This window comes from Scyliorhinus torazame, chromosome 14 (assembly GCF_047496885.1).
Source record: "Scyliorhinus torazame isolate Kashiwa2021f chromosome 14, sScyTor2.1, whole genome shotgun sequence".
In the NCBI taxonomy this organism is placed as follows: Eukaryota; Metazoa; Chordata; class Chondrichthyes; order Carcharhiniformes; family Scyliorhinidae; genus Scyliorhinus; species Scyliorhinus torazame.
In genome coordinates this window covers 187487028-187500879 of record NC_092720.1, presented here as the reverse complement: position 1 = coordinate 187500879, position 13852 = coordinate 187487028, and the positions used below count along the sequence as shown (strand labels likewise).

Sequence of the window (13852 nt, the reverse complement as noted above, 5' to 3'; positions counted from 1 at the left end):
CCTGCTGGTGTACAGTATCCTTGTCTCCTGCTGGGGTACAGTATCGCTGTCTCCCGCTGGGGTACAGTATCGCTGTCTCCTGCTGTGGTACAGTATCACAGTCTCCTGCTGGGGTACAGTATCGCTGTCTCCTGCTGGGGTACAGTATCGCTGTCTCCTGCTGGGGCAGAGTATCACTATCTGCTGCTTGGGTACAGTACCGCTGCCTCCTTCTGGGCTACAGTATCGCTGTCTCCTGCTGGGGTACAGTATCACTATCTGCTGCTGGGGACAGTATCGCTGTATCCTGCTGGGGTACAGTATCGCTGTCTCCTGCTGGGGAACAGGATCATTGTCTGCTGCTGGGTACAATATCACTTTTTACCAAAACACTGTCTTCTGCTGGGATACAGCATCACTGTCTCCTGCTGGGGTACAGTATCATTGGCTCCTGCTGAGGTACTGAAACACTGTCTCCTGCTGGGGTACAGCATCACTGTCTCCTGCTGGGGTACTGAACACTCTGCTGCTGGGGTACAGTTACACTGTCTCCACCAGGGTACAGTATCGCTTTCTCCTGCTGAGGTACAGTATTGCTGTCTCCTGCTGGGGTTCAGTATCGCTGTCTCCTGCTGGGGTACAGTATCACTATCTGCTGCTGGGGACAGTATCACTGTATCCTGCTGGGGTACAGTATCACTGTCTCCTGCTGGGGTACTGAAACACTGTCTCCTGCTGGGGTACAGTATCACTGTCCTCTGCTGGGGTACAGTATCACTGTCTCCTGCTGGGGTACAGTATCACTGTCTCCTGCTGAGGTACAGTATCACTGTCTCCTGCTGGGGCAGAGTATCACTATCTGCTTCTTGGGTACAGTACCGCTGCCTCCTTCTGGGGTACAGTATCGCTGTCTCCTGCTGGGGTACAGTATCACTATCTGCTGCTGGGGACAGTATCACTGTATCCTGCTGGGGTACAGTATCGCTGTCTCCTGCTGGGGAACAGGATCATTGTCTGCTGCTGGGTACAATATCACTTTTTACCAAAACACTGTCTTCTGCTGGGATACAGCATCACTGTCTCCTGCTGGGGTACAGTATCACTGGCTCCTGCTGGGGTACTGAAACACGGTCTCTTGCTGGGGTACAGCATCACTGTCTCCTGCTGGGGTACTGAACACTCTGCTGCTGGGGTACAGTTACACTGTCTCCACCGGGGTACAGTATCGCTTTCTCCTGCTGAGGTACAGTATTGCTGTCTCCTGCTGGGGTTCAGTATCGCTGTCTCCTGCTGGGGTACAGTATCGCTGTCTCCTGCTGGGGTACAGTATCGCTGTCTCCTGCTGGGGTACAGTATCGCTGTCTCCTGCTGGGGTAGAGTATCACTATCTGCTGCTGGGGTACAGTTTTGTTACCTCCTGCTGGGGTACAGTATCGCTGTCTCCTGCTGGGCTACAGTATCACTATCTGCTGCTGGAGTACAGTATCACTGTATCCTGCTGGGGTACAGTATCGCTGTCTCCTGCTGGGGAACAGGATCATTGTCTGCTGGGTACAATATCACTTTTTATCAAAACACTGTCTTCTGCTGGGATACAGCATCACTGTCTCCTGCTGGGGCACAGTATCACTGTCTCCTGCTGGGGTACTGAAACACTGTCTCCTGCTGGGGTACAGCATCACTGTCTCCTGCTGAGGCACTGAAACACTCTGCTGCTGGGGTACAGTTACCTTGTCTCCACTGGAGTACAGTATCACTTTCTCCTGCTGGGGTACATTATCACTGACTCCGGGTGTACAGTCTCATTAACTCCTGGGGTGCAATATCACCGCCTCCTGCTGTTTACAATTTCACTGACTCCTGGGGTACTGTATCGCTGTCTCCTGCTGGGGTACAGTATCGCTGTCTCCTGCTGGGATACAGTATCGCTGTCTCCTGCTGGGGTACAGTATCGCTGTCTCCTGCTGGGGTACAGTATCGCTGTCTCCTGCTGGGGTACAGCATCACTGTCTCCTGCTGGGGTACAGCATTACTGTCTCCTGCTGGGGTACAGTATCGCTGTCTCCTGCTGGGGTACAGTATCACTGCCTCCTGCTGGGGTACAGTATCGCTGTCTCCTGCTGGGGTACTGAACACTCTGCTGCTGGGGTACAGTTACACTGTCTCCACCGGGGTACAGTATCGCTTTCTCCTGCTGAGGTACAGTATTGCTGTCTCCTGCTGGGGTTCAGTATCGCTGTCTCCTGCTGGGGTACAGTATCGCTGTCTCCTGCTGGGGTACAGTATCGCTGTCTCCTGCTGGGGTACAGTATCACTGCCTCCTGCTGGGGTACAGCATCACTGTCTCCTGCTGGGGTACTGAACACTCTGCTGCTGGGGTACAGTTACACGGTCTCCACCGGGGTACAGTATCGCTTTCTCCTGCTGAGGTACAGTATTGCTGTCTCCTGCAGGGGTTCAGTATCGCTGTCTCCTGCTGGGGTACAGTATCGCTGTCTCCTGCTGGGGTACAGTATCGCTGTCTCCTGCTGGGGTACAGTATCGCTGTCTCCTGCTGGGCTACAGTATCACTATCTGCTGCTGGGGTACAGTTTTGTTACCTCCTGCTGGGGTACAGTATCGCTGTCTCCTGCTGGGCTACAGTATCACTATCTGCTGCTGGAGTACAGTATCACTGTATCCTGCTGGGGTACAGTATCGCTGTCTCCTGCTGGGGAACAGGATCATTGTCTGCTGGGTACAATATCACTTTTTATCAAAACACTGTCTTCTGCTGGGATACAGCATCACTGTCTCCTGCTGGGGCACAGTATCACTGTCTCCTGCTGGGGTACTGAAACACTGTCTCCTGCTGGGGTACAGCATCACTGTCTCCTGCTGAGGCACTGAAACACTCTGCTGCTGGGGTACAGTTACCTTGTCTCCACTGGAGTACAGTATCACTTTCTCCTGCTGGGGTACATTATCACTGACTCCGGGTGTACAGTCTCATTAACTCCTGGGGTGCAATATCACCGCCTCCTGCTGTTTACAATTTCACTGACTCCTGGGGTACTGTATCGCTGTCTCCTGCTGGGGTACAGCATCACTGTCTCCTGCTGAGGCACTGAAACACTCTGCTGCTGGGGTACAGTTACCTTGTCTCCACTGGAGTACAGTATCACTTTCTCCTGCTGGGGTACATTATCACTGACTCCGGGTGTACAGTCTCATTAACTCCTGGGGTGCAATATCACCGCCTCCTGCTGTTTACAATTTCACTGACTCCTGGGGTACTGTATCGCTGTCTCCTGCTGGGGTACAGTATCGCTGTCTCCTGCTGGGATACAGTATCGCTGTCTCCTGCTGGGGTACAGTATCGCTGTCTCCTGCTGGGGTACAGTATCGCTGTCTCCTGCTGGGGTACAGCATCACTGTCTCCTGCTGGGGTACAGCATTACTGTCTCCTGCTGGGGTACAGTATCGCTGTCTCCTGCTGGGGTACAGTATCACTGCCTCCTGCTGGGGTACAGTATCGCTGTCTCCTGCTGGGGTACAGCATCACTGTCTCCTGCTGGGGTACAGCATCACTGTCTCCTGCTGGGGTACAGTATCGCTGTCTCCTGCTGGGGTACAGTATCACTGCCTCCTGCTGGGGTACAGAATCGCTGTCTCCTGCTGGGGTACTGTATCACTTTTTCCTGTTGGGGCACCGAATGACTTTTTCCTGTTGGCGCTGTGTAGTATTTGAACTGATTGGTGTTTTCTTGCTCTGAGTTGCCTGATCTGTGAGCAACATTGGTGCTGTCTGCTACCTGAACCGGCTCCTGTGCGTTGCCTGGGTTTGCAGGCAGTGCTGGCGCAGTGTTTCCGAGAGCATTGTTCGCTCTGAGCTTACCTGCCCCATTTCCAGTCGACCTGTGGGGTTGAGTGTTCCCGCCCCGTGACAAGGTTTCCTCTCCCTGCCTCTGTTCAGCGATTGGATCAAATTACAGCTGGCAGGCAGAGTTCCCCTGCTGCCTCCTCCTGTCGCTGCGAGTCACAGCATCACCCATCGGCCAAACCTTAAAGACACAAGGAAGTTCCAGCAAAGCAGGCCAGCCCGAGCAGGCGAAGGAGCGCCACGCCGCCTCGGGAAGCTCTGAATTCAGGCCGCAACCCGGCAGCAGCTGGGATGGAGACGGATCCGAGGCAGCGGGCGGAGAACTGGAAAGAGGAGCTGGTTTGTGGCGTCTGCCTGGAGTTGTTCGAGGACCCGGTCACCTTGGAGTGCGGCCACAACTATTGCCGTTCCTGCATCGTCGGCTGCTGGGAAATGCAGGAGTCGAACTATTGCCCCGAGTGTCTGGAGGTGTTCCCAGAAATAAACCTCAAGTCCAATCGAGCCCTCTCCAACCTTGTCGAGAAAGCCCAGAGTCGAGACCGCCGCCGGAGGAGGAAGGGAAGGACATTCTACTGTGACTTGCACCAGGAAAAACTGAAACTCTTCTGTGAAACTGATAAGAAACTCATATGTGGTATTTGCCGAGACGGGAGGGAACACAAATACCACAACTTCATTCCCCTCAATGAGGCTGTTGATATTTACAAGGTGAATGTGATAATAGGGGCACAGAGTGGAATAGCAAGGGGATTGTGTTAATCTTGTGCAGGTTTGACCTCGACTGGGGAGTATTGTGTCCACTTCTGAGCACAAGTGAGGAAGGATGTGAAGGCATTAGAGAGAGGCAGAGTGAGAGAGAGACATAGAGAGATACAGAAAGAGATTGTGAGAGAGACAGACAGAACGACAATGAGAAATGATGTGGAGATGCCCACCCCGATGTTGGACTGGGGTGAACACAGTAAGAAGTCTTACAACACAAGTTTCTTTCAAATCACTAGCTTTCGGAGCAATGCTCCTTTCTCAGGTGAATGGCTATAGGTTTCTGCTCAGCGAGTTTGTGTTACATAGATACATAGAACATATAGTGCAGAAGGAGGCCATTCGGCCCATCGAGTCTGCACCGACCCACTTCCGCCCTCACTTCCACCCTATCCCCATAACCCGATAACCTCTCCAAACTTTTTTTTTGGACACTTAAGGGCAATTTAGCACAGCCAGTCCACCTAACCTGCACGTCTTTGGACTGTGGGAGGAAACCAGAGCACCCGGAGGAAACCCACGCAGACACGGGGAGAACGTGCAGACTCCACACAGACAGTGGCGCGTTGTCGCGCGTCCTGAAGGCCGCCTTGGAGAACGCTTACCCGGAGATCAGAGGCTGAATGCCCTTGACTGCTGAAGTGTTCCCCGACTGGAAGGGAGCATTCCTGCCTGGTGATTGTTGCGCGATATCCGTTCATCCGTTGTCGCAGCGTCTGCATATTCTCAATGTATCCAACAATGAGAAAGACAGAGAGAGACTGTGAGAGACAGAGACAATGGTAAAAATAATGGGCACTATTTAATGGAAAAGATTCGAAGTGTGGTAGGGAGTGCGAAATGCCGCAAGCTTTCCGACGCTCGGCACCGTTATAAAATGTTAATTGGCCCACTTAACGAGGCCCCACGAGGATTCACCCCGCAAATGACGCCGGCTGATTGGCCTGGTCACTTGCCAGTCCCCCCACTAACCAGTGACAGCAGCACTTAAACCGCCCCTGCACAGCCAACCCCACTCCGCTCACAGTCATGCCGCCACGGAGGCCAGCCCCATGCTTTGGCGACGCTCTGGGATGACTGCTGGATGCCGTGGGGGCCAGGCGGCCTGCCCTGTTCCCTCAAGGATCCAAGAGGGTCAGCCACAGGTTAGCCACCACTGCCTGGGAGGAAGTGGCAGCGGGAGGCGTGTGACCAGGAGGACTGGCACCCACTGACTCAAGAATGTTAACGACCTCCACCGGGCCTCACCTTGGGTGAGTTCATACCAGACCTCTGACCCCTCCCGCATACTTTCCCCCCCCCCCCACCCCCCCATCTTTCTAACCCCCCATATGGCGGATTCCCCCCCCCCCCCAGCAAGCGCCCTCCCACAACTCCCAAGACCTCCCCCCACCCCTGCGAGTAACCAAGTGTGTGGCTAACGGTGCCCCCTCTGTGTCCCCACAGGCGAAGTAGGCCCACAACCGACGGGAGAGGGCCCAGGCGGGCAGCGGTGTGCCGGACATCAGGAACGTGCCCTGGAGGTTGCAGGGGTGGCCAAGGTTAGATGCCGGTCACCAACATGGAGGTCGGCGCATGGCGCAGAGGTGAGGATTCACCAACCCTCACCCAGATGAACTGTCAAATGTGAGTTATTGCCATACAGATGGCCCCATTGACCAAATGTCCCACTGACCAAATGTCTATCCTCCCACATGACCTCCAGCCAACGCGCTGGTCCATCCGGGATGCTCCCGTCTCCCCTGAGAACACCTCGGAAGAGAGCGCCAAGGATACAACCATAATAGTCATGGCACAGCTGTCATCCTCACCCACCAGCGCAGAGACGCACACGCGCCTCGTTGGGACATGTTAGTGGTCAGGCTTCTGGGGCACAATCTGGTGAGCACCACCCAGTTGCAGATACATATCAGGTGGAGACAGGAACTCGCAGACGAAACAGCAGTCAGAGGTCGGCTAGATCCCAGGACCCAGCTGGGTCTCCGCCTGATGCTGAGTCTCTTGACCAGGTTTACCCGGAGCTGCTACCTACGATAGGATGCGGCCGTGATATTCGGAAGGGGGATTTCAGCGACTCTCCAGCAGGTACACAGCCGATTGGAGGAGTCCCAGAGGATACAGGCTGAGGAGATGGTGCCGGCAATACGTGACACCGAGACCAACACTGCTGGGGTGGCGACCGCAGTGGCGCGACTGGTGTACGGCTTCAGCAGCATGAGTGGCGGTGCCCAAGGCGTGGCTCAGTCAGTGAAGGCCCTGGCTGAGGGCCTCAATAGACTGTCCGACTCACTGGGACCCGTGACCCAGTGCCAAGCAGACTTTGATAAGGCCCTGTGGGACATGTTCCAGTCTCCAATTGGAATAGCTGAGGCACTGTAGAGCTTGTCCCAGTCGCAGGTGGGAATTGCAGAGCACGGCCCAGCCACTGAGGAGCATCGCCGAGGGCGTTGACACCGCGCTGCAGACATTGGGGAGCCGCCAGGGCTGGCAGAGCCAGATGGCAAAGTGGCAGTGGGGGCTTGAACCAACTCCCTCTATCCCGAGGTGAACCCCAGGGCCCTATGGTCACCGACTGAGAGGAGGGGGTGTTGGATGCGAAGCTGGACCCATCCCACGGAGTGGCGACAGTGGCCACCAGTCCCCCGAGTGGACTCTGAAACCCATTAAAATATCAGCATCTCGACTGGTATGACTCCTCTGTCACTTTCCTCCGCAATGCATGTCGAGCACCAATCCTATGCCTCATCTCCCTGGACATGGGGTCCTGGACTCATGCTGCGCACCTTCCCCTGGGTACACCACATGCAGGTAATGGGTGTGAGCGAGCACTCAGCAGACAGGCAGGGGTCAGACGATGGAATAGATCGAGGAGCACCAGCGCTCAGCTCTCTGGGTTATCATTACCGAAGGATGGGAGGTGGGGAGAAGGGGAATGACGGACGAGGCGATGCCCTCTGTGAAGTGCGCGGATGGGGCCTCGTTTGCCCTTGGGTCTCGCCACTGCCGCCTGCCCTCCAGCCTCCGGCTGGTCCTGCGAGCCCTCCCTCCAGCCCCTCCTGGTCCGGCCCCTCCTTGTTCTCGTCTCCCTCCTCCTCCTCCTCGAAGGTGCCCACATTTCCTCCACCTCCAGCATGTCGCCCCGCTGGAGGTTGTGGAGGGCACAGCAGACCACCACAAAGCTGGCAACTCTCTGGAGGGTGTCCTGCAGTGCACCACCAGAGCAGTCCAGGTTTAAGCGCTGCATTTTGAGCAGTCCGATGCACCACTCGATGACAGACTGGGCGGCTTCATTGTATCGGGTATTTGCATCCGTCACCAGCCTCTGCACTGGCGTCATTAGCCAGGTCTTCAGCAGGTACCCCTTATCCCAAAAGAACCAACCGACCATGGTCCACGAAGAGGCTGTGGATGTCTGACTGACCCAGGGTCTTGCACACTATCCGGGAAACGTGGACACACGTGCATGATCTGGTGGCAGCACGAGGTGTATGTTCAGGAACCCCTTCCTGTTTATGTAGGGCACTCCTAGATGGTCCGGTGAGCGTAAGGTGACATGCGTGCCATCTATTACTCCCCTGGATCTTGGGCATCTTGGTGATGGCAGAGAATCCTGCTGCCCGGGCATGTTGTTGGGCCCGATCCATGTCAAAGTTTAAATTTTCGCTGCAGATAAACAGGGCACTTGCGACTTCACGGATGCACTTGTGAAATTCCACCCCACTCAAGACCTGGAATGATCCTGGGGTGTAAAGGTTCAGGGCTGCGGTGACCTTGACAGCCACCTGGAGCAGGCATCCCCCTCCTCCATGTGATGGTAAGTCCACGAGGACATGGCACAGGTGCCGCACACGCTGTCAATCACCTCTTCAAAGGACCAGCGGCGCTTGTACACTTTGGGCCGTCTTAGATTAACATGGAATTTACAGTGCAGAAGGAGGCCATTCGGCCCATCGAGACTGCACCGGCTCTTGGAAAGAGCACCCTACCCAAGGTCAACACCTCCACCTGATCCCCATAACCCAGCAACCCCACCCAACACTAAGGGCAATTTTGGACACTAAGGGCAATTTTATCATGGCCAATCCACCTAACCTGCACATCTTTGGACTGTGGGAGGAAACCGGAGCACCCGGAGGAAACCCACGCACACACTGGGAGGATGTGCAGACTTCGCACAGACAGTGACCCAAGCCGGAATCGAACCTGGGATCCTGGAGCTGTGAAGCAATTGTGCTATCCACAATGCTACCGTGCTGCCCCTGTGCCTCCCCCTCTGGGTCCCTTCCTGGGTCGCTGGGTCCTCAGGATGTGGGACAGGGTCCAGCACATGGGCTGCCGCTTCGAGTCTATGTCGACGCTACTGCCACCCCCTTTCTCTGGCGCCTGGCCGCCCGTCCTCCCAGCAGCACCACTGGGGCAAGTTCCGCGGGGTCCAAAATATCCTCGATCCCGTGTAATATCTATGAGGAATTGGAGGAGGGTGTGAGACTGACAACCAGTGGTGTCTTCCACCCCGGGACCTTCCAATCTCTTCCCCCCGACCCCCCCCCTTGCCCATGTATCCCTGGCCGCAGCGGGGGCCCTGCTCACCAGACCCACGCCCTGTGCCTCAAACATCTGGATGTAATGTTACTTGGACCGGGCGCAGATTCCCTCCCCTGTGCACTCACTCACCCTCCGGCCACGGTGAGGCACCCCACCCGGTGCAGGGTCCCAGCCCCTGGCTGCTCGGATTTGGCCACTGCATCCGCAGTGTTGCCTCTTGCAATGTCCAGCCCTCACTGATTGGGATGCTAGGCAACGACTCCCACATGCTACATGCTCGTCTACACACAGCAATCCACTTGGGAAATGTGAGGTGTTCGCTTAACGACGATTGCCAATTCCCTATTAGCAATAGCCTTCAGAGTGGTTCAAGGTATGAGGAACTGCAGTTGCACAGATGGATTGGAGTTTGGAAGTGTTTTCCTTGGAAAAGAGAAGGTTGAGAGGCCATTTGATGGAGGTGGTCAAAATCATGAATGGGTCTAGATAGAGTGAGCAGGGCGAGACTTCCCATTGGCGGAAGGATTGAGACCGAGAGGGCACAGATTTAAAGAAATTGGCAGAAGAAGCCGTGGAGACAGGTGGGGAAACTCCTCTGAGTGTGTGGTTCAGATCTGAATGCCGTTGTCCGAGTGTGTTGTGAGGGGCAAGGTCAATCGAAGCATTTCAGAGGGAATTAAATTATATTACAATCCCCGACCAGATCCCAACAGTGGCTAGGATACGATACAGAAACCCCAATATTTTATTTTAATTTTGTATGACTGTGAGCGAGGATACCTCACTCCAGGAGTGATTGCGTGAAGAAATAGAGCTATGATTTATTGAAGCAAACTTTATTCCAAATATAGTATTAAACCCTTTAGCATCACACCCGAAAATAGCTTACAATTACCTCCTAAAGAATAGTACTCGATACAGTGAACACTCCCCGTGTGTGCGTGGGTTTCCTCCGGGTGCTCCGGTTTCCCCCCACAGTCCAAAGATGTTCAGTTTGGTGGATTGGCCATGCTAAATTGCCCTTAGTGTCCAAAATTGCCCTCGGTGTTGGGTGGGGTTACGGGGATAGGGTGGAGGTATGGACCTTGGGTGGGGTGCTCTTTCCCAGAGCCGGTGTGGACTTGATGGGCCGAATGGCCTCCTTCTGCACTGTAAATTCTATGATCTATGACTTTGCTCCTCCCAGTAATGACATCATTTCACCAAGCTGAAATCTAATTAACTCCCCAGGGAATCCCCTTAATCAAAACAAAATTGCAATAGCCCAAACTTCTACAATGGTTAATTGCACCTCAAGCTCCTGAAAGCTTTGTTGTCTTTCAAACCAAGATTCTTTAAAACATGACTGCAGCAGTCACGCACACACTGCAAACCGGGCTTTTAACGAACACTTCACCAACTACATATAATGCAATATGTCTGAAGTTTTAACATTCATCACAATTACTATCTGAAAACGGAATATGCACAGGGTTGCAGGAAGAAGGTTGGGAGTGGCACTAGGTAAATTGCTCCTTTAGTGAGCCAGCATGGGCATGATGGGCCGAATGTCTTTCTTCTTTGCTACAATCATTATTTTTGTAAGCGGGCCAGCTTTAATACCGGTGGCATTATCCCAGCCCTGGCCTCCCCCACCTCCCATCCCTCTTGAACCTCCAGCTTTTTGCAATGTTAAAAGCCTTCCTCTGTTCACTTCTGCTTCTTTACAGGATAATTTGAAGTCAACCTTGGACGCGGTTGCCAAGAGGAAGACCACTGTGCTCAAGGCTAAATTTAACCAGAAACAGAAGATTTCCCAAATGAGGGTAAGGTGCCGTTTTTTTTCCCCAAAGCTCCGGTTAGATTTGTGACTTCCATCGAGTTCACGATTTAAAAAATTCATTGATGGGTGTGGGCGTCGCTGGCTCGGCCCAGCATTTATTGCCCATCTCTAATTGCCCCTTGAGAAGGTGGCGGTGAGCTGTCTGCTTGAACCCCTGCGGCCCGTGCGGTGGAGGTGCACCCACAGTGCGGTTAAGGAGGGAGTCCCGGGAATTCTGACCCGGCGACAGTGAAGGAACGGCCGATACATTCCCAAGTTGGGATGGTGGGGTGGCTGGAAGGGCAACTTGCAGGCAGTGGTGAACCCATTGATGATGCTGTTCCACATTCTCGCTGTGCAGGAGCAGTCGCGCAACCTGCAGATCCACATCAGGTACGAGTTTGCTAAAATGCATCGAACTCTGAATGAAAAGGAGCAGAGTTTAAGTAGAGATCTCCGGGATCAGGAGGACAGGATCTTAGAAGATATGCGAGAGAATCTGCGGGGGATTCAGGAAGTACTGGATTCTATTGAGCGGGTGCTGGTCGAGTTTCAGGCAAAGCTGGATCAACCGGACATATTAAACATTCTCAAGGTAAAGCAAATTAATTCATCACAAAGCCATCTCGAGGGGGATAGTAAATCCTGCTCTGTCTATCTGTTGGGGGAAGATACATTTGGGCAGCAGGGTAGCACAAATGGATAGCACTGTGCCTTTACAGTGCCAGGGTCCCAGTTTCGATTCCCCGCTGGGCCACTGTCTGTGCGGAGTCAGCACGTTGTCCCCGTGTCTGCGTGGGTTTTCTCCAGGCGCCTCCCACAGTCCAAAGACGTGCAGGTTAGGCGGATTGGCCATGATAAATTGCCCTCAGTGACTAAAAAAGGTTAGGAGTGGTTATTGGGTTACGGGGATAGGGTGGAAGTGAGGACTTAATGTGGGTCGATGCAGACTCGATGGGCCGAATGGCCTCCTTCTGCACTGCATGTTCTATGTTCCATGTATGATATCCAGTATTCCTGATGAATCTATCATAAAGGCACATTTCCAGTTCCCCTGTGGTCCCCTCTGAAGTCGAATAGGCAGCTAATATCTAACATCTAACAGTCAGATTCCAAATTGTTCCAGGGTCAATGCCAAACTCACTGGATTAACTTCTCATTTCGAACATCCTTTAGTGTGCCACCCACCTTAATTAATGTCATTAACAATGAAGTGGTTCAATGGTATCATTCCTCCGTACGTGGCATGGTGAGTAGCGTCTCCACCTCTGTCACAACCCATTGGCCACGGAAGAAGTGTTCATGAGAAATTGAGGAATCTGAGTCTCTATTCTCCAGAGTTTTGAAGAATGAGGTGATCCCGGTGAAACTCCTACAAGGATGACAGGGTGGATGTAGACAGGATATTCCCCTGGCTGGTGGAGGTGGGGGAAGGGTCTAATAACAATAATAATCTTTATTATCACAAGTAGGCTTACATTAACACTGCAGTGAAGTTACTGTGAAAATCCCCTCGTCGTCACATTCCGGTGCCTGTTCCGGTACACGGAGGGAGAATTCAGAATGTCCAATTCACCTAACAGCACGTCTTTCGGGACTTGTGGGAGGAAACCGGAGCAATTGGAGGAAACCCACACAGACACAAGGAGAACATGCAGACTCCGCACAGACAGTGACCCAAGCCGGGATTCTAACCTGGGACCCTGGCGCAGTGAAGCAACAGTGTTACCCACTGTGCCGCCCAGGACAGAGGCTCAGAATAAAGGGTAGACCAGTTGGGGCTGAGATGAGGAGGAATTTCTTTAATCCGAGGATGGTGAATCTTCGGAATTCTCTGCCTCCAGATGGCTGGGAAAGCGCAATCACTGAGCATGTTCAAGTCATAAATCAGTAGGCTTCTGGGTGGAAATGGCATCAAGGGAGATAGCGCAGGCAAGTGGCATTGAGGCAGATCAGGGTGGCGGTATTGCCACTGGACTAGTAACCCAGAGATGCAGGGTAATGCTCTGGAGATATGGGTTCGAATCCAACATGGCAGATGATGAAATTTGAATTCAATAAAAATCTGGGATTAAAAAGTCTTAACAATACCCATGAATCCATTGTAGATTATCATAACCCATCTGGCCCTTTGGAGAAGGAATTTTGCCACCTTTACTTGGTCTGGCCTACAAGTGACTCCAGATCCACAGCAATGTGGTTCATTCTTAAATGCTCCTCTGAAATGGCCAAGCAAGGTACTCAATTTAAGAGTACTCCGTTCAAGAGCAATTAGGGATGGGCAAGGAACGCTGACCCAGCCAGCGAAGCCCACATCCCATGAAGGACTAAAAAAAAAATTATCAGCCATAACCTAACGGAATGGCAGCGCAGGACCGATGGGCTGAATGGCCTATTCCTGTTCCTATGTTTGTGACGCAGTTCAATAGGCTGCTATTCTCTACCCCCAGGGGCAGCACGGTAGCACAAGTGGATAGCACTGTGGCTTCACAGCGCCAGGGTCCCAGGTTTGATTCCCCGCTGGCGGGGGGGCGGGGGGGGGGGGGGTCTCCACACGGACAGTGACCCAGGGCCGGGTTTCGAACCCGGCTCCTCAGCGCCGCAGTTCCAGTGCTAACCACTGCGCCACATGCTGCCCCTTCTGCCACTTATCTTGACCCTTTTTCCCCTTCTTCTAGAATTCTCCATGAGGGGACCAATCAGTAAGAGAACCAACTAGTCTTCATAGAGCATCTTCACACACACTCTTTTCCCGTTCGGAACTCGTGGGGAAGAATGCAGAGGTTGAATGGAACATACAGTGCAGAAGGAGGCCATTCAGCCCATCGAGTCTGCACCGACCCACTTAAGCCCTCACTTCCACCCTATCCCCGTAACCCAATAGCCCCTCCTAACCTTTTTTG

At 53.4% G+C, this 13852-nt stretch overlaps 1 protein-coding gene across 1 annotated transcript in view; it reads left to right on the top strand.

The window, feature by feature from the left end:
- The first annotated feature begins 3805 nt into the window (after positions 1-3805).
- The window catches only part of LOC140390283 (zinc-binding protein A33-like), a 32347-nt gene continuing 22300 nt past the window's right edge, over positions 3806-13852 (top strand). The window contains exons 1-3 of the mRNA XM_072475306.1: positions 3806-4549; positions 10858-10953; positions 11311-11544. Of these exons, the coding sequence (XP_072331407.1) occupies positions 4133-4549; positions 10858-10953; positions 11311-11544 (747 nt within the window). The 5' untranslated portion in view covers positions 3806-4132. The remainder of the gene's footprint in view (positions 4550-10857; positions 10954-11310; positions 11545-13852) is intronic.